The following is a 27,190-nucleotide window of genomic DNA, read 5'->3' as shown; positions in this document are numbered from 1 at the left end:
TCTTCTGCAAAATCCATTATTTGAGTAGCTTTTGATACCAGTATAATCTTCCTTGTATTGCAATCGGAGTGCTAACCATTGCCAGAAAGTGTAGTTGGTGCCTCAAAGTGTGAGTGGTGACAGTCACTTAGTCTGTGCTCAGAGAGATAGCTCATCGAAGAAGGGCCATTTTTAGAAAGGTATCTGCCAACACATTCTTCATTACGAGAGTGGTGCCTTCTGTCATTTGGATAATAACCTTTGAAATAACAGCCTTTAGCCCACAGTCTAGGGTATAGTATGTCTTCTAAGCAATATCCGTTTAGCTATTGAGGGTATGTTTATGTTTCTCTTCTAAAAAAAAGAGGGAAAAAAGGAAAAGGAAAAGAAGGGAATCTGAGGTTACTGTTTTGCTGGAAAAATGTCAAGACTGTATTGGCAATATCCCACTAAACCACAAGTTTATAGGAGAGAAAACAAAACCATTGGATTTTTCTATACTATGTCTATGTGCATTCTAAGAAAAATATGCACAGTATATGCCAATTATGCTTTTATTATAGCTGTGGTAATCATACATATGATTGAACACGCAGAAATACTACAACCTCATGCTGTCCATGAATGAAGGGAAAACAAATCTTTCTTATCCCTGGGTTCATGTAGTACACAGGAACACTATTGTTTTCTTTCTTTCTTTCTTTCTTTCTTTCTTTCTTTCTTTCTTTCTTTCTTTCTTTCTTTCTTTCTTTCTTTCTTTCTTTCTTTCTTTCTTTCTTTCTTTCTTTCTTTCTTTCTTTCTTTCTTTCTTTCTTTCTTTCTTTCTTTCTTTCTTCAGATGTGTTTCATTGTCTGTGGGAACATGTGTTTTACAGACCTGTCATGTGAAAGCTATTAAAAAGAGAAACTGGAGAAATAACAATAAGCCATGTAACTGTGGTATGTCTACTCCCCAAGTTCAACTGTTATGCTCCTGTTTTTAGTGGTGGTGAAACGGGATCGTACCAAACAGCATTAGCTTTTCTGCTGCAGTTTTTCATCAGGATACTTTGGATCTATAAAGAAGGCTATTAATATCATATTGCTGGCTTAAGAGATACGTTTTGGGGCCAAACTGACTAGTTTTTAAAATGCTTAGAGGGTGTAATGAAGATGAGCTGGAGCCACATGAGATTGCAAATAATTTGGTCAAGACTTAGATGAGCTGATAAGAGGGGTATCCTGAGACACTTATTGCATATTTCATTAATGTGTTGGAAAACAGACAACTCATAGCAGGCAGCCTAGGTCTCTGTGTGTTTAATATTACCAGCTCCTAATATTCTTTTAGAAAATCACACAAAATAACCTGAAACACTATGCCAAATTGTGGTTTTGGCTGTATTTGCCAAACAGAACAGAATTCATTCTCTCTCTCTGTGAATCATGTATTTAAGGCAATCAGAAAAAAAATAACTATGGATTAGAAAAATCTGTACAAATAAAATGAACAAACTCCAAAATGCATTACAAAACATAAGTTCCTTAGCTTGTTTACACACAAATGGAAATGTTTAAATTAGCCTTAGATTGTACTTTTCTGGACAAAATCTTTCACTAATTAATGGTTATGCTGTTTATGACAGCAATAAAACTTGACTCTAGGCAAATCAAGTCAAAACAATGGAGCAACATTTCTTAATTTAAGGGAAAAAATCTGCTAATTTTACAGTAGTGGGAGCGTAAACAAGAGCGTAAACATTTAACCCAGTCAGTGGTCAATAAATATTCCATGACAGCAGTAGGGCTAACAGTCCTGAGCTACATCTACATTGGCAAGATTTTGCGCAAATACTTATAACGCAAGAGTTTTTGTGTTAAAGTATTTGCACAAGAAAGCGTCTACACTGGCATGTGCGTTTGCGTAAGAGATGTGCTTTTGCGCAAAAGCATCCGTGCCAGTGTAGACGCTGTCTTGCGCAAGAAAGCTCCGATGACCATTTTAGCCATCGGGCTTTCTTGCACAAGAAATTCACGTTGCCTGTCTACACTGGCCTCTTGCACAAGAAGCACTGATTTCACACATTAGAACATCCATGTTCTTGTGCAAGAACTCCCTGCCAGTGTAGACAGGCAGCATGTTTTTGCGTAAAAGCGTGCACTTTTGTGCAAAATCATGCCAATATAGACACAGCCCTGGTGTTTTAGCAAAATGCCAACATTTTACTTACCTAAATGCTATCCTCCTGCAGTTTCAGCCAAACATTGTTTTTTGTTGCTGTGGTTTGCATCATGTCCCAAATTGTTGAATAGTGTTGCTACATTGTTAAATTGTTTTTGTTTCACTTCAGTGGGGTTGTAATTTCAGAGGTGGGAGATGAGTTTCCCGTAAGTATAATAAATCACTATGAAATAGGCATGTAAAATCCCGTTTAATTAGTTAACTGGTTAATACAGGTTTAATCAGTTAACCAATTAATCAGGATCCTGCTTCTGCCCCTGCACACGGGGCTACTGCTGCTGACCCCTCCCACATAGGGGGGTGGCAGTAGTAGGAGCTAGCAGTTCAGTCTGCAAGGGAAGTAGCTTCTGCTCCCAGTCTCTCCCCCCCCCCCCACGCCATGCAGAGCTGCCACGCCCAACCCTCCCCGCCACGCCTCCTGCTCCTGTTTCCCCCACTTCCCCCGCATGTGGGGCATCCAGCTTCTGCTCAGGGGCTGGCTTCTGACCACCGGGAGACTGGAGCAGCCCTCCATCCACAGCAGGCTGCTGGCGGGGGCTGCTCCTCAGTACCAGTTAACCAGTATGGGTGATGCTTACCAGATAACTGGTTAACCGGTTACCCATTCACATCCCTTCTTTGAAAGGTTTGTGAAGAGCCTTTGGATCACATGTACTGATTCTGCTGTCATTTAAGTCCACAGCAAATCACTTGTGGGAACTGAGGCACATAGAAGTTTTAAGTGGCCTGCCTGTACTCATCCAGGATGTGTGACACAACTGAGAAAGATTCCCATCCCCTACTGTAACTTCTAGACAACTCCATTCCTCTGAAGGAGCATTCTAATTGTTATGAATGAGTTACGCAAGTGCAATAATTCTAAGTTGTATTACCTTGTGCCATAACCAGTTTCTATTGGTCTGTGACCCTATAGTGTACATCTGGTTTGACGTTCCAGCTATGAAGTGGAAATTAAGGTCTTTAAAATAGTGTTTAAAAACATATAGCTCACGATTACTGCCAGTAGGACCTGATGTGGTTTCACCAGCTATTGTGGATGGGTGGATAGATGCTGTGTTTCACTAGCATTCAAAAAGTCTTCAAAGAAAGGCAACTGTAACAATATTTACATCGTTCCTCCTTCCCTTATTTATTCTCGGATCTGGACTTCCAACACTCCAGTCATCTGAAGAAGTGGGTTGTGCCCACGAAAGCTCGTGATACCATCTACATGTTTTGTTAGTCTTTCAAGTGCTACTAGACTATTTGTTATTTTTTAAGTTTTTCCTGTTAACAGATTAACTCAGCTACCCCTCTGAACATGTTTACATCCTTTGTCCACATTGGCCAGCCAAACTGTGTTGGTATCCCTTTAAGACACAAAGGTCTATTAACCGTGGAAATATAGTTTTGTTTTGTTTAAACATTGTATCAAAGCAAGTGTAGATGGGCCTCAGCCTGGTCAATATGGCAGGAAAAGCTTGACCTGAAATGAATAGTTTATTGTTTGTTTATTCAGTAACTCCTCCTGCAGCCCTGCTGAACTCAGCTTCCAACAGGCCATGTCAGAGAGGTGTTTCAGTGCTGTGCTCACAGCACCAGATGCTCTGTGGGGAATAGTGTCATATTCTTTTCCATGACTTCTTGTAGTGGGGCTGCTGTTGCCATTCATCCCTGTAAGTTAATATTTGCTATGTGCAAGCTTCAGTGGGACCATGCAGCATGGACACCTGATAACCATAGCAGAATACATGCTTTTCCGCAGGAGAAACTTTGTAAAACAGTTCCCATCACTTGGAAACTCATTAGGAAAGAAAGAAAAGTTGTGCTGAGTTGGGTTTTTGGGAGGTCTCGTGGTTGCTTTTTGTTTGTACTTGTCCATGTTACTTATTTTGTTTTGTTTTGTTTTGTTTTGTTTTCTGTTGTTTGTCTTTGCTTTCCCCAAGCCGGCCTGCCCTTTCTGATCATTGAAACCAGCACAATCCAGCCATACCAACGAGGGTTTTACTGCCATGACGAGAGTATCAAGTACCCTTTGAAAAAGGCCGAGACGATTAATGATGCCGTGCTGTGTGCTGCAGGGATTCTCATTGCCATCCTTGCTGTAAGTAGAACCAGTCAGATTTTTCTGACAGCGCTGTATGTTTGCCATCTCCTGAGCACAAACAGGCCCATTGATGGTAGGGACAACTGCCCTGGGTCCAGCAATTCAAAGGGGTCCGGGGCTCCAGCTGCTGCTGCTGCTACTGTGGCAGTAGTATCAGCAAACACCCTGGGCCCTTTAAATTGCTGCTGTAGCCTTGGATGGTGCACTCCAAATGGTGCTACGGGGGCGGTCCAGAGGCGCTGAGGACAGACTATCCCAGCCCTTCTGCTTGAGGCCCCGCCCCTTCTAGGCATGTGGAACTGCTCTTTCCCTTACCTAGGGATCCAGTGAATCTGTCAGCTGGCGTGGCAGGGTAACGCTGTCCAGGAACCTGTCGATGCTCCCAGACAGTGTGCCAGTCAACGCAAAAAGCCTGTTAGTCTCTGCTCAACAATTAATTGAGAAGGCTTGGGAGTTAGGACTGCATCTTGAACAAGTTAAAAAAAATCTATTACAACAGCAACAAGAACAGGATGGCATTGGTAATCAGATATGAAGCCTTTCACCCCTGTGTCAGTTCAGAATCAGTCCAGGTGAGTGACTGAAACTCATTACTAATCAAAGGCAGTACGGTGTCCTTTGTGTGTTTGACCAGTGGCTCATAATTTGGTGGGTAAGTGAGGGTTGATTTGCACCATTTGTAGCAGAAGATCGCCCCATTTCAAGTGCCACTGCACTAATGAGCACAAATCTGTACTCAGACCAAGCAGAGAAACTAAGGGCTTGTCTCCATTGCGACTGGACTGCACTGTAACTTTCTCGCTCACAGGTGTGAAAAAACAACCCCCTCCATGCGCAGCAAGTTACAGCACTTTAAAGTGCCAGTGTAAACAGGCTCCCGGCTGTTTACCTACAAGCGGGGGGAGCTCTTTCCCAGCCCTGGTACTGTGACCATTCTGCTGTGTTAAAGCATGTGTTAAAGCACTGCCCTAGCTGCTCTTTAAACTTAAGAGTCGTAGAACAAATGAACACAGTATTTATCCTGGAATGGGAAGGGACCTCAAGAGGTCATCAAATCCAATCCGCTGCCCCCCCGGCAGGACCAAACACCATCTAAAGCAGGGGTGGGGAATCTAAGGCTCACCCCCAGCTTTCCTGGATCCGGCCCCTGATGCTCAGGGCTTCCCCTCCCCCCTCCCAGCATTGGATATCAGTGGGGCTGGAACACACAAAATCTACTAGTCTGAGTTGCCCTATTCTCTGATGTGTGAGGGGAATGTGGAGAGAGTCTTTCTCCTTCTCAGTCGGGGGCCACATCAGTGAGGTTTTTTGTGTCTCCCTCGACTGACTTTTCTGTGCATCAGCAGCCCCCGATACAGGAAATGGTCTCCACCCCTGATCTAGATCATCTCTGATAGATGCCTATCTAACCTGCTCTGAAATATCTCAAGTGATGGAGATTCCGCAATCTCCCCAGGCAATTTATTCCAGTGCTTAGCCGTCCTAGCCCTTAGGAAGTTTTCCTAATGTCCAACCTAAACCTCCCTTAGCAGTGTAGACAAAGCCTAAAAAGTCCAAAGTCTGCTTCAATACTGCTGAAACCAGGGAGTTTTGACTTTTAAATGGAAATTACAGAGACTAGCCGATTTACCATTTCAGATTGTCAGCCTAGGGAAGAGTCGTCCTCCCAATGTGCCTTTCTGTGTGCATGAGGCTTAAGTTTCCCATGCTATTAACCAGCTTCTACATCACACACACAAATCTGCAGCCACGTGTAACTGAAAACTTAGAGCAGAATGAGCAAGATTACTTCTAAAGCAAGTAAACAAGTCAAACCATTTAGGAAAGCCCTGCAAAAGTTACACAATAAGATACATGCAGTTCATGTTTCAGGGAGCATTCTTTGTACATGCAAAAAGATTTAGTGCCAATAAGGATTTGGCATGTCGTGTCCACATTTAAGAAATTGCTGTGGTATTTACATAGCCCACATTTCAAGCAGTTTTAAAAAAGGGGTTATACCCTTGCAGCCAGCTGCTGCATGGAAAAGTTTCCGAGGCAGTATTAGGCTTTAATAAATAGTAAGCTAGACACATAATAAAGTGTAGTTCTGCTGCTCTGATCTGACTTGTGTCGCCTTTCTGATTGCTTTTGATTTTTTTTTCATATCAAATTTCCCACTGCTGTGTGAAGGGATTATGTTGTGTGTGAACATATTTGCGTTGTTTCAGCAAATGGACCAAATCCAACCCTGGAAGAGTCAGCTGGCTTGAGGCTCCTAACCGCAGTACATTCGTTAGCTATTTACTAAAAGCACTTTGAGCTAAACACATAACAGCAAGCCCCACTATGCTCCCATCACAGTGTTCTACTAAAATTTGACAGGTGTCTCTCATGCCATCAGGAAAAGCTGAAATGATGTGCAGTTTGTTATTGAAAAACAAAGTAATGCCTTTGAAGGTGGCAGATCCTTACCCTAACCCTAACCCTAACCCTAACCCTAAAAGGAAAAAATGCCTTTTCCTGCAATGGAAAAGAATATCTGGGGATCTCTTTGATGTGGGGGCATCCATTGGTGACACAACATGGTCTACACCAGCTGCTCCACCCTTTCCCATCTTGATGGAGGGGGTCTGGACAGAATTTGCCCTAAGGAATTCCCCAGCCGCACACTGGCCCCAGGCAAGTGTTACTGGCCAGGAAAAGTTAAAGCAACCTGCAGTCTGCTCTAACATGGAGTGGGTGCCAGACCCAAGCTCCCCAGGACTAAGAAAGTGCAAAGGTGAAATTAAGCCACTTTCTTCCTCTTCCCCACAGGCCTAGCACTGAGCATGAGTTCTAGCCCTAAAATTTCACATGCAGGGTTCTAGTCCCTAAATTTTATTTGAATATTTATATAAAGATGCCCCTCCCCATCATTTCTGTATGAGAAGTGCCTAAGTTTCCTGCTTTTAGTATAGCTTACTTAGGTTTATCCTTAAGAATTACTTTTATAACAGTCCTTTGCTTAGTTCTGTCAGCTAAAGTAACTGTATTGTGGGAGGGTAGGTTAAGGGACAGAAATTATTTTAAGCTTTTATTTTCCCCTTGCTTTCACTCTTTGACCTGTGAACGCAGTAATGTCAGATAACTTAAGCACGCCTAAGCTTTATACTGTTGATTCATGCGGACACTGGTGGTTCAAACAGTAAATGGTGCACATGAGATTTCCTTTCTCCAACACAGGCTATAGTTGGAAATTGATCAGAATCATGACATTGTCCGTTTGATTAGAAGGTTCATGCACTCTGGGCAGAATTCACTTTGCCTGCATAAAGCCAGAGCTGTTGCATGGATGAAGCGCAGGTGGTATGTGGGGAGTGGTGGACATGGAGGAGAAATGGCAGGGAGAGAGCTGTTTAAGTGAAATAGACTTCCAGTGGGAGCTGCATGAAAAACAGATGGGCAGCTGCTATGCAAGTTTCTGGGATACAGTATCAGGCTTTGTTTACCATTGATCTAAGTTATGCAACTTCAGCTATGTAAATAACGTAGCTGAAGTTAGCCTACTTCGGCCTGCGTATCACTGTGTCTTCACTGTGGCAAGTCAACAGCTGACGTTCTCCTACTGAATCTGCTTACTCTTCTCATTTTGGTGAAGTCAACAAGAAAGTGCTTGGCAGTCAATTTATCATGTCTATAGTAGACACAGTAAATCAAACCCCACTGGATTGATCACTGCTCATCGATCTTTCCTGTAGTGAAGTCATGTCCTAAGTCATAGCCCCTCTTTATCACTTTCAGATAAATGTGGATCCTGTGTACCCTCCCTGTGCTCTGGCCCCATCATTGTCTTACCCACTAGCCTTTTCACGGCCATAGGAAGAGAGCATAGCTTGCACAGTGTGCTAGCTTGGGGCTTAAGCTATACCAAGGGGCCCTGTTCTGACCCTGGGCACTGGGATGAATTTTGTCCTATGCATTTTTCCTTCAGGGAAATGCTTCAGACGTACTTCAGTATTACTGTCTGATCCTTTCAGCAGTGATTACAGCTACATTATAGTCAGTGTAATGATCGGAAATGACCCTTAGTAGAACTCTCTCTCCTGTCAATGGGAGTCAGGGGTGTATAGGTTGAGGACAGTGTATGACTCGTGTTGTGTCAGACAGATGGCTGATTTCTTCTCAAAATCATCCTTTGGCTTGCTTTTTCCCATTTCCAAGAGAATTATCGGTTAGTTCCCCTCCCTTCCTTACTCCTCCCCAAACAGAATTGAAATGAAGCCAGGTTTCAGTTTTTATGGATTGCAGCATCGTTTGCCAACCAGTTTATTCATAGAGCCAGGGGCAAACAGACCCAATAATTCTCTGCCTCTCTTTTCAAAAGTGAAAGTGGAAAAAAAAATCTATAAACAAAAAGGAATTTTACCCTACAGGTGAATTACCGCCAAGTATGGAAAAGCCATAAAATAAAACGGGGAAAAAAAACCCTCATTTTCATGTTACTGCCTGACATACCGTCATGTCGGCTCCATGCAGAATCTGCTTCTGATCAGCAATAAGCCAGTGGCAAATACAAGAGTTGGAACTGAAATTGGAAACATAATCAACAGACTATTTAATCCATCAAGTTTCTAACATGAAATGGCAGGTCAATTAAAAAGAAAAAAAAGTTTTCCTGAAAGAAATGGATGTTTTCTATGTAGGTTTCACTTCACTCACAACAAAAGTAACTTAGTAAGGAAAATACAAAAGCTCAGTTATTTGTTGCTGAGTGATACAAATGGCTAACAAGAGATTTATAGAAGAGATTTTTTTTTTGCAGAATATGTGGAAAATTCAAGTCATTCTGACCTCTTTCTCAGATGTAACCCACATATCAGAATTTTTGTAGCATAATATGAATTCCTTCCAAATCCATAATGCCCCAGTATTTCTCTTTTCATTTGGAATGTTTGATTTTTCAAAGCCATGACTGTAGGTCAGGGCAATTTGGGATTTGGCAATAAATAAAATAAAAACAATGTCATGCTCCTAACTCCGAGCTTGAAATAGTGACACTGACAGAATCGTTAGGTCAGAGTGAAAGTTGTAGGTTGTGTTTTATGTGCCTTGAAGTTTTGTGCTGGTTTTCTGCACAGTGTGAATTGCACCCTCTGATCTTGTGTGAGGCCACAAACCCATTTCACACAGATCATTGAAATAGTGGTAACAACTAGCAATCACTTCCAGCAAAGTTTGGATTTGAAACTGTGCTCTAGGAATAAAACATTGTTTATTCCATTTCCTGGGCCCCCTTATACTGTTGTTCATACTCAACTTCATGGACTGTCAGGTCTTTTTTTTAAAAAAAAAAACAAGATCAGTTTTCTAGCTCAGCCAGTTTATAAGAATACAAATGTAGATAGTCAGATACTTTATATTTCAATGTTAAGTGCTCCCATTTGGCAAGACACAGAAAAACAATACCTTGGAGACCAAACTGATTAGAAAGACCTAGGAAGTGTAATTACTGGGGCAACTGGATAATTGATGATAATTACATATAAAACTTTCACTTGATCAGAAAGATTGCAGAAGAGTCACTAGAGAGAAAAAATGGCATTTATTTCTTACTAGTGACTGTGGTAAATGTTTCTAGCAGTTCAAACTGGGAAATTCTCTATATGCCACATGCAAATTATTTGCTGGAGACACAAGTCAGAAAAGGAGATTAATACCTTTAAGACTTGTTTGTTCAGGATGAAGTTTCAGTTTGTGTACATCTGTGCTAAATTAGTTTTCTAAGTCCCTCTTTATCAGGGAGAGCATTGCCAAAACCCAACTTCCCTGCGTTTTAGCTTTCCATTAACATTCAGCCATGATTTTAACTAAGTGGGGAGGGGTCATGACTACCCAGCAGTGTGTTAGCAGGAGACTGAAGTCTCCAATTTACAATCTGCTACATCTGTGCAATTACCAAGACCACCAGCAGTGAGAAAAAATATTAATCCCTAGTCTTTGTTGGTCCCCGTTTAAAATGATCACATGTCTAAGCTTTAAAGGGATTCATTTGTGAACTCTGAAAATAATAGTACATGCTGAGGTATCATGTATCATCCTTAATTTATTTTCCCTCTACAGTTCTAGGCCTTATGAGACGTAGGCACCTCTTCCCTGTATGATTATATGCACCCAGCCATCAAAGAAAGTTGCAGTAAGCAGTTGGGGTGAGATATCCTTCTGCAGTACAGTGGCAGACCTTAACTATGAGAGTGGCACTCTCCACAGGCCATATTTTTGGGTATATTGATGTAAGGCTGACAGGCAGAACTGAAGTTAGGACCTCTAGAGTTTAGTGCGAGGGCTGCTACAGCTTGAGCTATGAAGCCAGCTGGCTCTCAGCTACAGCTGTAGAGCAGGGGTGGGCAATAATTTTTGACCGGGGGCCACATCAGAAATTTTTGAAGTGTCCCAGGGGTGCCCTATAAAGGGCAGGGCCTCAGGAGGAAGCGGAGGGGCCAGGACACTTTGATGCTTCCCTGCCCACAGACCTTGACCCTGAATGGTCTCCGGGTGGGGGAGTGTGCAAAGCCTTTGCTCCCTCCTCTTTCCCCTCCCAAGAGAACCACCAGCTGTTCTGAACAGTTAGCGGTTCCCTCTAGGTGCTCATGCTGCTGGGGGTGGAAGTAGACTTTGCATGCTCCCCCTCCTGCCCCCACCCTGGGGTCCGGGGGAAGCATGCAAAGTCTGCCCCCACCCTGCAAGGGAGCATCTCACTTAGGGTATGTCTACACTACCCTCCTAGTTCGAACTAGGAGGGTAATGTATGCATACCGCACTTGCTAATGAAGCCCGGGATTTGAATTTCCCGGGCTTCATTAGCATAAGCGGGGAGCCGCCATTTTTAAATCCCCGCTGCTTCGAACCCCGTGTAGCGCGGCTACACGGGGCTCGAACTAGGTAGTTCGGACTAGGGTGCCTATTCCGAACTACCGGTACACCTCGTTTCACGAGGAGTAACGGTAGTTCGGAATAGGACCCTAGTCCGAACTACCTAGTTCGAGCCCCGTGTAGCCGCGAACTAGGTAGTTCGGACTAGGGTGCCTATTCCGAACTACCGGTACACCTCGTTTCACGAGGAGTAACGGTAGTTCGGAATAGGACCCTAGTCCGAACTACCTAGTTCGAGCCCCGTGTAGCCGCGCTACACGGGGTTCGAAGCAGCGGGGATTTAAAAATGGCGGCTCCCCGCTTATGCTAATGAAGCCTGGGAAATTCAAATCCCGGGCTTCATTAGCAAGTGCGGTATGCATACATTACCCCGCTAGTTCGAACTAGCGGGGTAGTGTAGACATACCCTTAGAGTTACCCACTAGCTGAGCAGCAGTTAGTGGTTGACTCTTAAGTGCTGAGCCCCTTGAAGGTGGGAGGAGACTTTGCAGGCTTCCTTCCACCCCCAGGTCCTGATTGGCCTGGGGGTGGGGGTAGCGTGAAGTCTCTCACTCCCTGCTCTCTGGCATGCGATGCTTAGAGTCAACTGCCAGGGTTGACTCTAAGGGTATGTCTACACTACCTACCTAGTTCGAACTAGGGTGGTAATGTAGTCAACCGGAGTTGCAAATGAAGCCCGGGATTTGAATTTCCCGGGCTGCATTTGCATATTGCCGGGCGCCGCCATTTTTAAATGTCCGCTAGTTCGGACTCCGTGCCCCGCGGCTACACGCGGCATGAACTAGGTAGTTCGGACTAGGCTTCCTATTCCGAACTACCGTTACTCCTCGTTTCATCAAAGAACTCCACGAGGAGTAACGGTCATTTAAAAATGGCGGCGCCCGGCAATATGCAAATGAAGCCCGGGAAATTCAAATCCCGGGCTTCATTTGCAACTCTGGTTGACTACATTACCACCCTAGTTCGAACTAGGGTGGTAGTGTAGACATACCCTAAGTGCTGTGTGTACCCTGATTGGTCTGGGGGAGGGGAGTAGCAGGATCTTTGTGGGCCGGATCAACCTGCTTGGCGGGACAGATCTGGCCTGCGGAAGCCCTTTTGCCTACCCCTGCTGTAAACAAACTTATTCGCTCTCTGTAAGTGCCCTAAGTGACACTACATGGGACAGTGCACCGCATGTAGCAAGTGTCTGGGTTACATCGACAGCACCAGTGGCACAGCTATCTATACCTTTACCACTGTAGCATTTCCTCGATAGATAAAAAGGTTTTTCTATTAGTGTACGTAAGCCACTTCCCTGAGCAGCAGTAGCTACCCTAGTGGTTAGGTTGGCTTAACTATAGCGAGATCAGTCTAAATTGTACATGAGGAACAGGGCTTTGTGTGTAGTGGAAATAGATTCCTGAGTGCCCTCAAAACCCACAACGGATTCCTAAACCGCCCATTCACAGATAAATGAGCCTACACAGAGACAAACTGAAATGGTAGTGGCAGGGAGAAGAGATGCTCCAAACTACAATTAGAAAGCACAAGTGTCCTTTCCATGATACAAATGCTGCAGGAGTGATGCTCAGGTATTCTTCTTTGGTCTTCGTGCAAATATATTTCCTGGCTCCCAGACTGCATGTAAAGATAGTCCAAAATCTAGATAAGCCACCATCTGCAGAGCATTTGGATTCCATAGGGATTACAAATGACTCTGGAACATGTCAGCTGCAAGACCCTAGACAACCTCAGTCAAGCCCATAGGGAATTTGAAACTAATATTCTTTTGTAAAAAATATCTGTGGCTTGTAAACTTTCCATGGCAGGTCTTTCTCCAAGAAGTATGGAAGTATATGTGCCTCCTTCCAGCATTTTATTTCTTTTTACTTCCCTTTGATAAAGCCTGCATAGCTATCGTTTCAGTGACTTTAGGTCAACTTTTGTTTTTCAAGCCATGGTACTCAAGAGTTCAAGCCATGATAGAGTTTCATCTCCTCTTAGCCTAATTGCAATACTTTTCCAGTTTATTAGTTTCCAAATGTTGTGCCAAGTTTCTAAAAAGGTAGGCAGGGGAGAATTCTCTTCTGCATGGAGTTGGCTGGCTGCCATGCTGTGAAGAATATTGCTAGCTGTTTCAGAAAGGGATTAGCATGAAGGCATTTTCCCTGACAGTTAAACTTATATATCACAATGCTGCTGACTGGAACAGAAAGGGGAGTGCGGGAGGAAAAAAAACACCTCATTTTATTACTCAGGTATAAAAACATTGAAAGTAATGAATAAAATCCTAAAGCTGTAAATTTGAAACTCCAAAACTAGGTGTGTAACGTGACGGAACAATTTAAGCCTTTGCCTCTTTTGGAGAGGTGAGACATTTGGACTTCATTTCACAGCCTGATTTTCATTAAATTGCCTTTTAAGAGTTGGGATTACAAGAAGCCAGGTCCTCTGGTTCATAACTATGATTTATGACAACATTGTCAAATCCACAACGCTCCCCCTCCAGGTGGTACAAGAAATACATAATTTGCTGCTTAATAACAGCAAGGACCATTAGAACTCCCAGGAAAGTCCCTGTATTTATGGAAGCTTTCTAGGATTTAAATTGAGTCTGGCCACTGCAAATTTTGGGCCATATTCTGAATACTTTGAGGATCTTAGAATCTGATTCTGTGTGTTCATTTTTTAAAGTTATGATTGATAACAAAAATGTTATTATTTTTGCTATATGGAATTTAATATAGTGACTGGCCCTATCAAGGAACCTTGATTCTTTCATCTCCAATATTAGGGGTATGAATTGAATTTTAATTTCAGTTTGGGGGAGCTGCAGCATTTGAAGTCAATGCAGTTATTCTAGCTTTACACCAACATACCCGAGAGCAGAAATTGATCAAATGAATTTAGCTTGGCCTTGGAATTTTTCCTTATATTTAAAAGAAAAATGTTGGTCTTGATTTCTGGAAAGTATAAGGAAAAATGGGAAGTTTAGGAAAGAGAATTCCAAATGGTGAGATCTTGTAGTTCCAGCTTGTCATGGTGGAAGCTCTGTGACTTGAGATGTTTAGAACAAGAAAAAGCAAATCAGTGTAAATTATACAAAATATAATTAGAGAATAATTTGCACTAGCCTGGGGAAGAACAGAACAACCTGGCAGGTGTTTTTCATCTTGGATATCTATGATTCCATGACCATCCCTCAAGTACAAAGGTTTCTTTAGAACTTAAGGTATCCCTGGTTTGACCAACTTCTGCTTCATCCATGTGTGACAAAAACTAAATGGACATTTCTGGAAAGGAGAGTATATACAGGTCTGCTGTTTGCTTTCCTGTTGTGGACAGGCTGCCTGCTTTCTGCATCAACAACACAGAGAAAAGAGTAGGGAATGCTTTCATATCCCAGCATCACACACACGTACATGCAGCAAAAGGGTGAAAATGTTGTAATCCAATGGGGTTTTGGTATGGTACGAGCAGTAGCATTCCTAGGGCTCTCTGTCTTGCTCACTGATTCAGGCCAAGTGAGAACTTCATACGAAGTATTCACCTTTTGGAATCATTTGCTATTATTTTGGACCACAACTGCATTGTGTATCTTGCTATGTCCATGTAGCAAGTGTCTAGTCACTGATACATTGATGCCAAATCATTTAGGTCTGCCTGACTGCCTTTGTTGACTCAGTAATATCAGATATCTAGAATTTACATGCAAAAGAGGTTAGATCCATTTCTTCATGTCTCTGGACATGTCATTGTTACCTGCAGGCTAACAGAGGGGGAGAGAGAGAGACTGGGTAAATGCCATTTTACAATGCTCTCTTCGATAAACCAAAGTATTTTTTGCCCCATCTTGCATTCTGAGGTAGAATCATAATTCTGAGATATAATGAAATCTAATAGCTTTCTGATGGGCAAATGTTCTTGGAATTCCATCAATATTTATTTAACTTGAGTTTGCTTTTAAGAAGGATTCGCGGATAAATATGTATTTTCAGAAACATGCTTGTCGTCTGTGTATGAAACAAAAATTCTCTGACTAGAAGTGCTAATATGCATCTGGCCTGAAGCCTGCAGTAATTAATGGACCTCTGAAATACTTGAATGCAGGACCATGTGTAGTTTCTTAACAAATGCTCATTTATTCTGAGATTTTGTTGTGTAGTTGCATTTTTACCTCATATGACCTCTTACTGCAACATATGTTTTTTATTTATCATTGTTTTAAATCCCTCCCTCAGATCATAATAGGAGAATTTTACCGGATTCACTACTTAAAGGAGAAGTCTCGGTCCTTCATCCAGAACCCATACGTGGCAGCTCTCTACAAACAAGTAGGCTGTTTTGCCTTTGGCTGTGCCATCAGCCAGTCCTTCACAGACATTGCCAAAGTGTCCGTCGGGCGCTTGAGACCTCATTTCCTGAACGTTTGTGATCCAGACTTTTCAGTACTCAACTGCTCTAAAGGCTACATTCAAAACTACACCTGTAGGGGAAATGACAGTAAAGTTCAGGAAGCCAGGTGAGAGGTGTTTCTTTGACAATATGGCTGGGGAGGAAGGTTGTGTCTACCAAAATAGTGTCTCACAAAATACTCCGTCTGCTGGCAGTGGATCATTTGGAAACTTCCTTCTCTGGGAAGACTGTCACTGAGTTACCCTTAACTGGCAATTTCCCTATGGAGTTATTGAACTCTGCTGAGTAATACTTCTCCTTCTTTCTACTAACTCCTACACCATTGTTTCATGAGTGGTTACTCAATGTGGGAATGTACCATCAGAGCTGACTTCACTGGTAAGTGATTTGGATCTGCAGGGCAATACATCCTTTCCTTTGTGTGAAGAAAACAGCCACCAGTGCCAGGAACTCTTTTTTAAAGTCTTCATGTTTAATGTTGATAATTTATCCTGGGTGAACTTTAGACTTAATGCATCTGGATTGGCATTTATCTTTATTTCTGTTGAAATTCCCCACTATTAGGAGTTAGTCTGTAAGTTTCCCGTCTGCTGAGTGTGTAACAGTTCATAGCTGTGAGCCTCCAAAAACAGGCCGGGAAAGGAAAGCAGCCCCATGATTTTTCACCTTTTGATCCATTGAAGAAATAATTTGCTGCTGGTCTGGTTGTCATATCACCATGCCTAGCTGTAGGGTTGGGATGGGGGAGGAGCCAGTGCTTGGTACAAACTCTTCCCTCAATTCACTCTCCACAGGCTGGGTATAGGGGAGCAGCAGCCCCAAAAAGGTTGCTTCCCCACCCACAATGCAGCCAGACCACACAGAAAAATAAGGGTGTACCTTGCATCTCTTAAGTCCTCTGTTGTCAGAGGCAGGTCATAGTCCTGCTTCTTGAATATTCATAGGCAGGTTCAATCTTAATATTACAATGGCTGGTTTATACTCATTCTCTGTCTTACAGGAAATCCTTCTTCTCTGGTCACGCCTCCTTCTCGCTCTACACCATGCTTTATTTGGTGGTGAGTACTATCAATTTTTTGCTAGTCTAACCTGTTTCCAAACTGCGGTGTCCCCACATGGGACGCTCACCCCCACTTGTAGCAATTTGGCAGCTGATTACATTACTCTGATTACATCAGGAGACTGCCTGGACTGAATCAAAAACTGCCATTAAAAACTCAAAAATACTTGAACTTTATAGCAATGTTTGGTCTTGTGATTCCTGACATTGCTGTCTGGCTGCACCAGGATTGTTACCAAGGGTATGTCTGTAGTACCAAGTTTTGCAAAGGTCGATTAAACAAAAATCGCCAGAGGGTATTTACGCTTGCTCCCACTGTTAACAGATCATGTCCACTCTGGGAGCACTATCAGTGACCATGTGAGTGACCTGTTGTGGGAAGGAAGAGCTGATTCCTGCACATCTTGGGATTCACCCTGTTCTCCCACAGCTTCCTCAGCAGCCAGAAGCAGCATCATGAGTAGCTCCATGAGCTCTCCTTGCTGAGGAGTGTCCAAGCAGCACAACAGCTTTTCCTCTTCCCCCGCAGCAGTAGTCTGCCTGCTGCTGTGTTCCTAATGCAGAGCAGAACAGGAGCAGTCCAATGGTTTGCTTCTTGTTTGTTCCCCAAATGTAGCAGCTCACTCAGCTGTCAGATACCTCCTGGAGCTTTGGCAGGGGAGAGGTGCACGCCTGGAGGAAAGCAGAGACCAAAGCTGAGCACAACTATGAGGCATTGTGGGATACTAGCAGAAGCCAGTTCTGTCAACAAAGCAAACAGCAGAGTCTGTTCTGGCTCTTTGTGGGCCTTAAAGGGTTCAGAAAAGAAAAAAGTGTATCGAAGGGCTGGAATTTTTTGTTGCATTGCAGTGTGTATGTTCTTGCTGTTTTGTCACCAAAGGCAGGTTTTGGCAACAAAACCTCGTAGTGTAGACAAAGCCCAAAAGTCTCCAGGTGAATCCTGCATTCCTTGCTCGAACTCCCACTGACCTTAACAAGAGTTTGGGGTGAGCCAAACAAGGAAGCTGAATTGCCAAAGATCAATGCACAGGGGCTTTATTTAGGCTTGTATTAGGCAGCATGCTCTGTTCTCTGCAATTGATGAATAAAGAACCCTAACTAGTTACTTCTATAGGCTAAACTCTGGTTTTCATCTCACATTTGGGGCCAAATCTGAAAGCAAAGCAGGTGAGCTGGCATGCCCACACAGTCTGATCCAAAACTGTGGGCTGGCCTGTTTTTCTTTGCCAATGAAAAATGGTTCTGCCCTTCCTCTACTCCGCCCCTGAATAAAGCACTGTGCCAAGGTGCTTCCTGCCTTTAGCACTCATGAAACAACCCAGTACAGGTCAGTTCTGGGAGGAACTACAGTCATGTTTTTTGGAAAGGGGATTTGGACAGTGATTTGTGTAAAAAATAATTAGGAAAAAGGTTTTTGGAAACTTTCAAAGATTTGCGGCCCCCATATCTCCTGTAACCTTAGATTGGAAACCAAAGAAAGAGCCCTGCACTTATGAAAACATTAAACATGAACATTTATTTGTCTATGAACTGCATCTCTCCCCTACCCTCAACCCCTTTGCTTTGCCATCTGAAAAGAGAAATTACCACTACTCGCTCCTGGTTTTTAATCTCTGGGTTTTAACCCCTCCTATATTGGAAGCAGATTCTGTAACGTAATTACTGGGGGTTTAGACAGTGTTTGGTGGGAGGGTTTTTTTTTAAATGGGGGGTTTCTATTAATTTATTTCCTCATTTTCTTTTTTCTTGACTTGAAACATTTCACTTTTATTCTGTAAACATTTACACCATTTCCTCTCAGTGACGTTAAAACAACGTTGTCAGTGAGCGGCTGAGGATATGCGATGCGAAAGAAATTGGACATTTCCTCCCTTTTCCTCTCCCCCAAAACGGGGGTTAATGTTATGTGTGTGTGTAAGAGAGGGAGAGCCTGAATGACTGTTTTGTTTTACCCATCAGCAAAAATCACTACTTCAGTTTTCCATGAAACAGTAACTCCCCCAACCTCCGCATTCCTTTCATGAGTGATTTCTATGTATATACCCCTGAATGCAGAACTTTAATTAAAGTTAACAGGTTAAAAGTTCCTTTGCAGTGTTGGGAGAGGGGGGGAATCATTCATAATGTCAAAGCCAATGCCGTGATGCTTCACAGAAATCTAAGCCCTTAATGGCTGATTTGCAAAACTTTCCAAACTGCGCTTGGAAGCCATTGCTTGCCATGAGTATTAAATAGGGTTCTGCAGGAAGTCAAATAGGTCATTTCTCAGATTTGGTTTTAGGAAACTATAAGGACTGGCAACTTTAATTAAACAGATGACTAGCTTTGGCAGAACAATAAGCAAGATTGGTGCTGTGTTTGATCCCATCGTTACATTCTTTGCTAGATTCTGCCACTGCCCTTTCAAGGCTTCTGCTGATCCTGCTACCACAAAGAAGTAATTTGCTCTCTTATGCCTGGTCTACACTAGGAGTTTAGATCACATTTAGCCATGTAAGGTCGATTTTCTAAACAACGAGCCCTCACTATCAAGTCTGTTTCATCAACTTTAAGGGCTGTTAAAGTGGATTTTAGTTCTCCTGTTTTCACGGGGAGTGATGCCAAATTCGACCTTGCATGGTTGACTTTACGGTAGTGTAGCCGTAGCATTGGTGCTTTCTTTATTAACATATACATGGACAAATCTGGAAGTGCTGACTCAGGCAAGTCCTCTCTTCCCCCCGGAGATGTGCCGGGTATCTTCAGTAAAAGCCAGGGATTCAGCTCAGCACCTCTCAGGATTTCTGCCCAGTTGGGTTCAATAGAAGTTGACTCAAGCTCTCTGGGTGTATCCCTCCTATGTTAAAAGCACTGGGTGGGTTGTTTTATTCTCACAGACCTTACCAGGTTCTTTTCTGTGAGGCTTACCCAGCAAGTTAGAAAGAAAAAAGCAGTGGAGTGGGAACTCAGATACACAGGATGGGCCTGACCATGTAAATGCTGCATGCACTGGGTTCCCTGCAGAGGCCAGAGGCAGGCCTGGAGATGGCATCTTGCATAAGATGCTCCGACGAGCCTTTAGGAACAGTGCTTTGCCCCAGTGCCATATATTTTTCTCCTCGCTCCATAATAAGTTCACTTGTGGTTTTTAGCCACTTCCCTGTATTTGGGGTAGCGCACAGCTGAATAATCGCAGCCAGCAAGCTTTCTGCTAGACTCCTCTGGGGAGGGGATCTACCGGCAAATGCACTGGGGGCAGGGCAGGGAGAGACCTCGCCGGGTCCTGGGGGAGCCCACTCTGGGCCTCCAGAAGGAGTGGAGCCTCAGGCAGAAGGGTGCGACTGGGCTAGCCTCCCCCAGCCACCTTCAGCACCCCCAAAGCTGCAGGGAGTGCACTGCTGGGGGCTCCGGCAGCGATTTAAAGGGTCCAGGGCTTTGTACGCTGCTAAGAGTCCCAGGCAGAGTTCCCACTAAGGTGTGCGCCTGCATAGCCATGCACAAAAAATTCTTCTCCCGCCCACCTCCTCTGGAAGTGCTGACTCAGGCAAGTCCTCCCTCCCCTGGAGATGTGCCGGGTATCTTCAATAAAAGCCAGGGATTCAGCTCTGCACCTCTCAAGATTTCTGCCCAGTTGGGTTCCATAGAAGTTGACTCAAGCTCTCTGGGTTTATCCCTCCCACTCCGGTAGGCAGGGCCGGCTGAGACAACATGGGGAGGGAGCCACAGGGACAAAGGGGCTTGAGACTGGCCGTGGCTGTGTGGCGGGGGAGGGTGGTGTGCTCCAGTGTCTGAGGTTGCCACGTGGCAGGAGGAGCTAGGGCCTGTTTTGTCGGCTGGAGCTGGGAACGGGACCTGCTGCATAGTGGGGGGAGGGGGGACAGGGTGTCTGCTCCGGTAGCTGGGAATGGGACATGCTGCGTGGCGGGCGGGGTAGGAGGCTTTGCTCCGGCAGCCAGCAACGTGTGCGAGTTAATAACTGGGGTGCCACAGTGGCACACATCCAAACCAGCGCACAGGGCCTCAATATTAGTGCACAAGCCAAAACTCACTCTGCTCATGGTTGGAAAATCTTAGCGGGAACACTGGTCCTGAGCCCTTTTAAACTGCCAGGCACCGAGGCATTTGTCCCGTTTGCCCTCCTATTGGTGGCCCTGACTGGGGGACAGGGCCCCAGCTGCAGTACTTAATAGGCATCAGTGATACCTCAGAGGGAAAGCCAGATTGTGGCTATGGTGCACACCCACCGTAATCAAGCTCTGATTTCTCTTCCCCGTCTCTGCCCCTGCCCTTCCCATTTCCCTCATATGGAAGCACTTTGGCTGTCAGCGCTCTGCAGCGTCTGCCTCTCTCCCCCAACCCACCAGAGACTGAAAACAAAACATTGCAGAAGCTGGCTTTTGACCGGGACAGCGTATGTCCTCTAAGACTGCAGTCTGCAAGGCACCGACCTCTGCTCGTTGGCTGGGATATAACAAGCTGACCTGCGACACTGGATTGTTCCCTTTATCCCTCTGGAGAGAGGATTACGGGCCCAGAATTCACAGAAGTTTTTAAGGCTTGAAACGCCAAGCTAGGACTGGTAGCGGGAACAGTGAGGCCATAGGTTCAACTGTTGCACTCACAGAGCTGGGGCAAAAATGATACTGAAGAGTTTAACAGACATAGAAGAGAGCTAGGAAAAAAGAAGCGGAGGTGGAGTTGTGTATAGTGTGTGTCTGATGTCAGGAAGTCAGTCCTTTTCTCTGTCATTCCACATCTTGGGTTTGTTTAGCTTAGAAAAGAGAAGATTGAGGGGGGACATGATAGCAGTTTTCAGGTATCTAAAAGGGTGTCATAAGGAGGAGGGTGAAAACTTGTTCATCTTGGCCTATGAGGATAGAACAAGAAGCAATGGGCTTAAACTGCAGCAAGGGAGGTTTAGGTTGAACATTAGGAAAAAGTTTCTGTCAGGGTAGTCAAACACTGGAATAAATTGCCCAGAGAGGTTGTGGAATCTCCATCTGTGGAGATATTTAAAAGTAGGTTAGATAAATGTCTATCAGGGATGGTCTAGACAGTATTTGGTCCTGCCATGAGGGCAGGGGACTGGACTCGATGACCTCTCGAGGTCCGTTCCAGTCCTAGTATTCTATGAGTCTATGATCTTCCTGCCAGTGGATTTAAGGGATCCCAGAGAGAGAGAGAGAGATTTTCTGCAACCAGTAGCATAATGAAAATGTACTACGCCAGGCACAACATCCATTGTACCAAAACGCTGATAATGGTAGAAAAACTAATGAGATTGTATTAGCGGGCATTAAAAAACCCTCTCTCTTTCACAGATGACTGGGTGAGAGGAGCTTTTTTTGTAAGACCGGTTTGAAACACTGCTAAATCCCCGCTAAGCACTACTGTTGCCTGCTTGAGGAGGCCTGGGCATCAGTTCTCTTGATATAAACAAATTGTTTATAACTGAGAAGCTGTTTAGCAAATGTTTGGCTCTTGCACTGCTCAGGGCTGCTCATGTGATAGGAGGCTTGGCAGGGGTCCATGAAAGAGGGAACTGGCTGCATTTTTTCAGGCATCTCCTGCAGGTTGGAGGTCATTAGTCACTGGGTCCTTTTTTTATATAGACATGCTCGGACAAATTTATGGGGGCTTAGTGAACAATACAGAATTCTCACTCAGCATTCAGCCAAGTATCTCACTCTTAAATGATTAGTTTCAGGAGACCATCAAGAAGTGGTGCTTGTGGGTGGGTGGGTAGGTACTTCAAAGAATTCATTGATCTGCAAAATCCTCAATACAAATATGTACAGTTCATGAAAACCTTCCTTCTCAAGGGTCTATGCCTCAAACTCACTAGGGAATACATACTGGTATGGAGAAAAACATACCAAAAACTGACCAACATCAATTTTACAAAACGTCCAAATTTCGTGGTGTCCAAGAACACAGTGGATTTAAGATTCCAGAAGGTATACCTGATTGATTGCCCCAGTCTGTCATTTATCCTCAGAAATGACCCTCAGTAGTAATAGCAGTACAAGCTCCTCCCCACAGTTCGTGACCGATGTGCTTCAACTTTGACCTGGAGAGAATAACCCTGGAAATAAGAAGATGGAACAGTCCTTGGTTTCCTTGCTGATGCTGCCAACTAGTGTGAATTGGAGTGACTCTTTTCCCCCAATGAGAACATTTATCCACTAAGAACTGGACTGATAAAATATACAAATGGGGCTCAGAGTTGTGTCACTATTCACCCCTATTAGTGAACTAGGAATTAACATCACCTGCTCTGTATACTGTAACAATTTACAAAGGGAAATGACTCTCTGGAAATCCTGTTTGTACTAATTTTTCTTGCCTTGTCACCAGCTGTCTAAGTAAAACCTTATTGTAATTTGTATAGTGGGATGGGTAAAAGGGAGATTCTCCATTTAGCAAACACAGCTATATGGTTTCCCCCACACCTTTTGGTTTAGAAATGGTCAAGAAGATTTGATTGTAGTTGAGTGCATACTCGAGGGCTGTGTCTACACTGCACCCCTTTTCCGGAAAAGGGATGTAGATGAGACAAGTCGGAATTGCAGATGAAGCGGGGATTTAAATATCCCCCGCTTCATTTGTATAAACATGGCTGCCGCTTTTTTCCGGCAAAGCCCCGAGCCAAAAAAAAGCGGCAGCCATGTTTATACAAATGAAGCGGGGGATATTTAAATCCCCGCTTCATTTGCAATTCCGACTTGTCTCATCTGCATCCCTTTTCCGGAAAAGGGGTGCAGTGTAGACACAGCCTGGGTGTGTCTTTATTAGGGGGAAAAGAAGATGTCTTCTGTCAGGGATGATCTAGATGGTGCTTAGTCTTGCTGTGAGGACAGGGGACTGGACTTGATTCCTTCCTGAGGTCCCTTCCAGTTCTAGTATTCTATGATTTTATGATTCACTTAGATTAACCTTCAGTAGGTTAAGGTGATTTGTAGTTTTCACAGGAGTTACCGGGTCAAGTTAAAGAATTCTTTGCCCCACTTGATCTGCACTAGGATTTTAGTTCCTAGTAGTTAACCCAAGAACACACCTTTTTTCCTCTCTAGTGGAGACAAGGCATAAGGGTGCAACTGTGAAGATCAGATAAGGCCCATAAGGATGTTGAACTGTGAGATGCAGATGGCCTGTACAATAGGACTTTTCAGCCCATGTGGATCATAGAGCTGAGCACAAGGGGGCGGAAGGGGGAACCTGGTAGGTTCTAGAGCAGTCGTTAGCCTGAAGTAACATCCTTGGAGTAGCTGGGTTGATACGCTGATACCCTGGCTCTGGGCTGAAGGGGCAATTCTATTCCTCAAGCCCTGACGAAGGCTTCAGCTTTGTGCTGGGAATCAGGGTTTCACATGGGGTGTGTCTAAACTACATGGCTCCATCAATGGAGCCATGTAGATTAGGCTGATCGGCAAAGGGAAATGAAGCCGCAATTTAAATAATCGTGGCTTCATTTAAATTTAAATGGCTGCCACGCTGAGCCGACAAACAGCTGATCAGCTGTTTGTCGGCTCAGCGCGCTAGTCTGGATGCTCCCGCGCCGACCTGAAAGCCCTTTATCGATCTCCCCGTTATGCCTCGTAGGATGAGGTTTACAGGGGAGGTAAATAAAGGGCTTTCATGTCAGCAGAGGAGCGTCCAGACTAGTGCGCTGAGCCGACAAACAGCTGACCAGCTGTTTGTCGGCTCAGTGCGGCAGCCATTTAATTTTAAATGAAGCCACGATTATTTAAATCGCGGCTTCATTTCCCTTTGCCGAACAAACAAATCTACTCGATGGAGCCATGTAGTTTAGACACACCCTTGGAGTTCTTTGTTCTTTGAAAGCAAGAATAGCAAAGAATTTTTCCATCTCTCCATGAACATAATTAAGGGGGGAAGATCAGTTATTAGTCTGCAACGAAATGCTGCATGCTTACAGAATCTTCACAACTATCAGAGTTCTTTTGTATTGCAGCGATCCTTAATCCTTCATGAGAACCTGCATGCCAGCAATTCTTACTACGGTTTGCTGAGGTCACATTCGGTGAACTGACTAATATCAGTCTCTTCAGCATAGTCCTTTGCTTGTGGCTCTCATTGCTCTCATTGGGCCAAGTGTAGTACAGTGTGAGGTTAGTATACGGGTGGGCAATCTGCGGTCCATAGGGGGTTCTATTTGTGGCCCACACGACATTTTGATTACCATTGCTCCTGCCAGAGTTGCCAGATTCTGCTGGTTTCCATCTGTGTCATTTTTTTTCTCTGCCGGTATTACTAAAGGGACACATGCGTAAAGCAAGGGCACATGAATTCAGGTGTGTGCTAATTGCACACAACATTGACTGTGAGAGCCGTGTGCTCCCTCTGAATCCAGTCAAAGCGCTGCTACAGGTCAGTTGGCACACCCACAAATTCTAGACATGCAAGTGCAGTGAGCAAAACTCTCCTATCCCCAAAGACTACCTTGGTTATGAGAAACTTGAGGCCTGCTTTGAGACGAAAGAGGGCCACTCGTGTGGCCTATTCACTAGCTTAGGGCGCCCCTCTCTGGGGCTCAGGGAGATCTGGAATCATTTAAGAAAAATAAGTGCTGGGTTCAAATCCTACTTAGCGGATAATTTGGGGGGGTTCAGTGATATTGGGGCCAAAATGTGACAGGTAGGTAACCATCTGTAATTAGATTTCTGGTTATGTGATGCACTAAACTGCAAATGTCCTTTTGCTCCTACAAAGTCTTTTATGCTCCTAATCCCATAGTTCACAATCAGGCAGCTAACTTCATCCAATCAGATCAGGGGACTTTGCCAGGGAAGAATTTGGCTCAGCGAGTTTTGCCCAAATAAGCATTACAGGATTTGTGCCCTTTTGAAAGAGGGTGGGGGAAGGTTTACCTGCAAGATATCTTCAGGCCAAGTGCGAAGAATCCAGTCAGAAAAGCATGATAAGGCCTTGCCATTGCTCAGAGTGAAATTTTAGGAAAGAAAATGGCAAATTTCCTAGATTTGGCTAAATGCAGCCTTGTGGTGCAGAAGGAGTGAGACGGGAGTTCAGTTTGACCACCAGGTTATGTATCCAACACACCCCTCCAAAAGATAAAGGCTACGTCTACATTGGCCCCTTTTCCAAAAGGGGCATGCTAATTTGACAGGTCGTAATAGGGAAATCCGCGGGGGATTTAAATATCCCCCGCGGCATTTAAATAAAAATGTCCGCCGCTTTTTTCCGGCTTTTAGAAAAGCCGGAAAAGAGCGTCTACACTGGCCCCGATCCTCCGGAAAAAAGCCCTTTTCCGGAGATTTCTTATTCCTACTTCAAAGTGTAGACGCTTTTTCTAAAGGCCGGAAAAAAGCGGCGGACATTTTTATTTAAATGCCGCGGGGGATAATCCCCCGCGGATTTCTCTATTACGACCTGTCAAATTAGCATGCCCCTTTTGGAAAAGGGGCCAATGTTGACGTAGCCAAAGTGTAAATATTCTCCTCTCCTTTCTTGCCCCTGACTTGTAATCCTACAGCTGAACACAAACTGTTGTCTCATTCTGTTTGCTTAGGCTCACTTGCTGACTTGCTGACCACAGTCTGCTCCCACTGACATCAGTGGAAGTTCCCTGGCAGGAGAAAAACTATTCATGGCTCCTAACGCCATCTGTTCTGTGGTAACTTCTGTTCTGCCAGTACTTCTGACAATGGATAGGCTCTCTACATAGCTACTACTGCATGGTATGGCGGGTCACTTCATCCTTCTTTTCCCTCATGCCTTTTCTCAGGCCTGCTCCTTTGAATCATGATTATGTTAGTGTACTTCTTTTGAGGCTACACAAGGGAGGGGCTGCAGTGGAAGTAACATATATTTTACATTATTATCTTAACCCCCATCCAGGCTCACCCATTAACTCCTCCCACACGGCAGCATTTAGACACTTAGCAGAAGCCACTTGCAAAGTGCTTAAGGTCTGTTTTGAAAAAGTTTTGCAGAGAGGCTGCTGGGGGTTTCCTACTTTATAGTTAGGCCACTGGTTTTTTTGTGCCAAGAGATTCTGATCCGTTCTGTTTTTCCTTTAGCTTTCTGAGTTGCTTTTCTTGGCTTTTCTTCCCAAGTTATATGTATTGCACACACACCAAGGGCTACGGTTTCAGTATAGCCTCTGTCCAGCCTCCTAAATTCAAGCCTGGAATATTCAGTTTTAGTGACTGTCTTCTATGTATTTATCCTCGCAGTTTCCTGTGAGATAGGCAAGTCCAATTATCCACAGTTCACAAAGGCAGAACTGAGGCATGAGGAGGCCAAGTGAATTGCCCAAGGTCAATAAGCTGTCTGTGACAGAGCAAGGAATTGAATACGGGGTGCAAGGCTAGTGCTCTGATTTTTGGACTTTCCTCCCTACTGTACTGACATGTTTTTAAATGCCCCAATTCACATGTGTGTGCATAAGAACATAAGGCTGGAAAATACTGGTCCAGTCAAACCAAGTATCCAGTCTTCTGACTGTGGTCAGTGCCAGGTGCCTCAGCTGGAGTGACTAGAATAGACAGTCATCAGGTGATCCATCCCCTTGTCATCCATTCCCAGCTTCTGG

General features: G+C 44.2%; 1 protein-coding gene across 1 annotated transcript in view; it reads left to right on the top strand.

Annotated features, from left to right (window-relative positions):
• PLPP3 (phospholipid phosphatase 3) overlaps positions 1–27,190 on the top strand; it is an 80,663-nt gene that overhangs the window by 37,218 nt on the left and 16,255 nt on the right. Inside the window, exons 2-4 of the mRNA XM_075936053.2 lie at positions 4,126–4,283; positions 15,401–15,681; positions 16,576–16,633. Of these exons, the coding sequence (XP_075792168.1) occupies positions 4,126–4,283; positions 15,401–15,681; positions 16,576–16,633 (497 nt within the window). The remainder of the gene's footprint in view (positions 1–4,125; positions 4,284–15,400; positions 15,682–16,575; positions 16,634–27,190) is intronic.

This window comes from Pelodiscus sinensis, chromosome 9 (assembly GCF_052426305.1).
Source record: "Pelodiscus sinensis isolate ZL-2025 chromosome 9, ASM5242630v1, whole genome shotgun sequence".
NCBI classification, from domain to species: domain Eukaryota; kingdom Metazoa; phylum Chordata; order Testudines; family Trionychidae; genus Pelodiscus; species Pelodiscus sinensis.
The sequence above is the reverse complement of the archived record's forward strand: the minus strand, read 5'-3'. Positions and strand labels throughout refer to the sequence as shown.